This window comes from Aplysia californica, unplaced genomic scaffold, assembly GCF_000002075.1.
Source record: "Aplysia californica isolate F4 #8 unplaced genomic scaffold, AplCal3.0 scaffold00007, whole genome shotgun sequence".
NCBI classification, from domain to species: Eukaryota; Metazoa; Mollusca; class Gastropoda; order Aplysiida; family Aplysiidae; genus Aplysia; species Aplysia californica.
This window is the reverse complement of record NW_004797277.1, coordinates 2871125-2875162: the sequence shown is the minus strand read 5'-3', so window position 1 is coordinate 2875162 and position 4038 is coordinate 2871125. Positions and strand designations below refer to the sequence as shown.

At 39.2% G+C, this 4038-nt stretch overlaps 1 protein-coding gene across 1 annotated transcript in view; it reads right to left on the bottom strand.

Moving 5' to 3' along the window:
- The window catches only part of LOC101856065 (serine/threonine-protein kinase ATR), a gene marked incomplete in the record, with an annotated part of 74155 nt that overhangs the window by 57787 nt on the left and 12330 nt on the right, over nt 1-4038 (bottom strand). The window contains 3 exon segments of the mRNA XM_013081704.2: nt 1710-1791; nt 2216-2283; nt 2962-3128. Coding sequence (XP_012937158.1) covers nt 1710-1791; nt 2216-2283; nt 2962-3128 — 317 coding nt within the window.

Sequence of the window (4038 nt, the reverse complement as noted above, 5' to 3'; positions counted from 1 at the left end):
TTCCTCTACTTCTTTTGTATGTTTGTCACTCTCTTGTGACCTTCTTTTTCCGGGGTGCCTTGATAGTCGAATCAGACCTTGTGCTGTTGAAGCGAGAGGTGAGCAGTCTAAGTCTGATTCCCTGTAAAGACTTCTCTGTTGACACCCACCCCTTGGCGCCGTAAAACCCTCTACTATTAAAAAAACAAAACAAAAAAACCACACAATACAATCAAGAAGCTATCTAAGGCGGCCACCAATTGTCAAGGAGAAATGTGGGTAGTTGGCTTAGACAGGGGGACATCTTGGAGAGAGTTATTATAATTATAGGTGGGTAAGTGGGAAGTAGCCATTTGTACAAGTGAATGTCTTGTACAAATGGTTGTCAGAGTAGGTTCAACTGTTCTTGGTACACCTCTTTCACTGCCAGGGAAAATGTGCATTCTATTATATTCGGTGAAGCCCTAAAACATCCAGAGATCAGGGATGCAAATTATCTCCATACCCACAGTATCAAGCCTCACTATAACCACCACCACCACCACCCCCCTCTCCCCCACATCCCAGTTTCTTCATTGCAGTACAGCCTACACATACAATACTTGTCACCAACTCAAGACTATAGCCACCAAGGAAACAGAATACATTTACAATTTTTCCTTGGTAAATGTTTTACCTCCCTTACCAACACAATACTGACTATTAAGGAGGCCAGCTTCCCTGAACTTGCTAGTCAAGGCCAACTAGGGCCAAAAAAAATACAACTTCCCAGCAGAAGGAGGTACTTGATTATAGGTTAACCTCCCCACACAAGAATCGAGCTCACGAAAACTGCCTGCAATGGCAAAAAGCCTAACCATTACATCACAGAGACTGCTACAAACAAAATGTGGAAGCTGATTACCATTAGAAAAAAGGATAGCCCCCGCTCCCATCTTACCTGTTGTCTAGAACAGAGCAGCCTGAGCACATCAACTCCCAGAATGCAATAATACATTGCAAAAAGTAATCAGTTGCTGAGATCAAAGGCAGTCCTCTTATGGAAAGTAGACTCGCCAAACATTCTAGAGAGGCCTGCGAAAATGGAAAGCAACATCTGAATCTACAAGAAAATTATGACTGTAAATCAAGATTTAGAACGAGTAAAGACAGGTACATTGAAGCAAGATTGTTCTCCATCTTCGGTCAGATTAAGGGGAACAATTTTAGAAGACAAATAGGATATAAAAACAGAATGATTTTATTGTGTGTTATTATGCTAAATGTTTGTGTGTGAGTGTGTGTCTGATGTGTATGGAAGAGAAGGAGAAAAAACTATGAGAGTATGTGTATATATGTGAGAGAGACTGTATGTGTGTGTTTTTTGGCAAGTGTTTTACGGCGCTCGCAACTGCACAAGGTCATGTGAGTGCGCTGGACACACCAAACATTTTCAGTTGGCAGGAAGTTTTGAATTATGCCCGGGTGGCGGCTGAAGCCTACTCTTATCGATTTTAGACCACCAAAGGATCTTTAACGTGCACAACTTGCACACGGGACCTCCGAGAGTTTTTGCCCTTGTCGAGGGAAAGAATAAAAGTAGGACCTACCACTGATGCCATCCAGCAACCCAAATTCTTTTCTCATTCTCTGCTCATTTAACAATCAACATCTACACGAAGATACCCACTTGCTTAAAAAATTAGGCTTTTATAGAAAAAGAGGAACAGAAAAATACCGAAGTAACTTACCAAGCTTTTCCACTAGTGATGCGCAAATATTCCCCACCTCTTTAGGTTTCAAAGGCTTCAGGTCTTTCCAGGAAAAATCATTCTGAAACAAAAGCAACACATCACATAAAAAGAGAAAGGGGAAACAAAAACGGCAAAAGCACTTGCTGAAAACAATTCTAAGTAGAGACAAAGCCATTCTTTCTTTCTTTTCCCTATGTTAGAGGCAGCCTTCCTCTTACATTCCCCCAATCCCCCCCCACCCCCCAAAAAAAAGAAAAGGCTCAATCACAGTATAGAATTTTTTCAACAAATCATCAACCTTGCATTGTGTGTGTCACTGCAGATACATTTTTCATGGAATGGTCCTGAAACACACTATAAAGAAGCTCAAAACATACCTATAAGGAACTGAAAAATATTGTCAAGGAGCTTAAACTTCTTGTCAAAGAGCAAAAACATTTTCCCATGGAGCTAAACCATATTGTCGGGGAGCTAAAACATGCTGTCAAGAGCTTAAAACTTACAGCAAGCCATGGCAGGGTGAGAATCCAGGAGAGCTCTTGTAGCACCATCATCGGCATTGGATGAAATTCTGAGGGGAAAAAACGTTTTCATTCAAGAGTAAGTACTTCATTCATGGATGCTTCACACCAGCACTACTTCATTTAAGAGCAATAGTGCTTCATTCATGAGTGCGTCAGTACTTCTTGAATGCATCATTATCTAAATCACTATCATTCTTGAGTGCATCATTATCATTCATGAGTGCAACAGTGCTTCATTCATGAGTACTTCAGCACCCTCAAGAGCTGAAGTCAGTCAACAATCACACCAATGTGAGCAAAGCTATATATAAGATCACATTACTTTACTGTTAAAAAAACATTTACATTTTCATTGAAAGTATGGGTGCGCTGTTAGCTTAGGCGATATCATGGTGAACTGTATTGTGGATTGGTCTAAGTTCGAATCCATAAAGAGTTCTTGATCTTGGTTGCTTGGAGAGTTATCGAAGCTCTCAAAACACACCAGGCTTGGTCTTATCAGAAATAGAAGTATTCGGAGGTCCAGTCTCTTAAATAATCCTACAGTTTTGGAAGGGGTGTTAAACACAGACAGTCACCAACTCTATCTTAAATACAATAGTGAATTAATTTACTAAAATACATCAAAATCATATAAAGATGATTTTGGAATATGGAAACCACACACACACACGCATGATTTGAGCATTTTTCATTCAGTTCACAATTCGATACTCTTTACGTACCTTGCACCAACAAAATGTCCTCTATGGACCTCAAGATAACGCTGAACTTTTCAATAAAAGAACTGAGAGAATCTGAATTCGAGGCCACGCTCTTCAGATAGCGGATCCAACAATCAAGGGCAGAATTGATGATGAATTCTTTCAAGAAAGGATGATGTGTCTTGTCGCTGAGAGATTGGAAAAAAGCAGACCAGAGAAGCTGAATTTGAGTAAGGAAAAATTCATTGACATGACAAAGTTTATTCAGTACTGGGAAAAAGTAAAACCAAAAACAACACCGGAAATAAAAAGGAGTAGGACCTACCAGTGGCGAACTGCAATGACTGTAAAAAAAAGACATAATTCAATAGAAAACATGGCCCAGTAGCTCATTTAAATACTCAAACCCCACGCACATAGCAACAATAGCAAAGCAAATGTTTTAGTCAATGAAAGATGCCAAACACAGTGCACAGTAAAACTTAAACAGAAATATGGAAACCTTACTCCAGAAAGCCACACAGATATTCACACACTTTAATGCAGTATTGGAATCAATCACAGAAGCAGCCTCTACATGAGAGTCTTGAGCTGTCATTTCCACAGCTGCCAACTTTTTATAATTAAAAGACAGACTACGTGCGCACCAGGTCAAGATGGTTGGCAGCAATGTATTTCTGACATATCTACACCAAAAAATAGTTGTTAAAGTACAAAAACAGCACAATAGACAACCAATGACTAAAGAAAAAAGCCAACACATTTAAGGTAAAAATGCAAAAGATTATGAGAAAAAAAGGAGAGAAAAAAATTATATTCTTGACATAAAACAGAAGGGACATCAGTTAATTAATGGTCAGACTGCTGCAGCAGGTTCTCAAAATGTCAATGGAGAAGAGCCTTTTCAAGGAATTGAAGATTTTCAAAAAGAAAATTTTCTTACATCACACCTTAGACCTAACAAGGATTTTCCTACTTCAAACCTCAGAGCAAATTAAGATTTTCCCACCTTAGAACAAACACATATTTTCCCACCTTAGAACAAACACATATTTTCCCACCTTAGAACAAACACATATTTTCCCACCTTAGAACAAA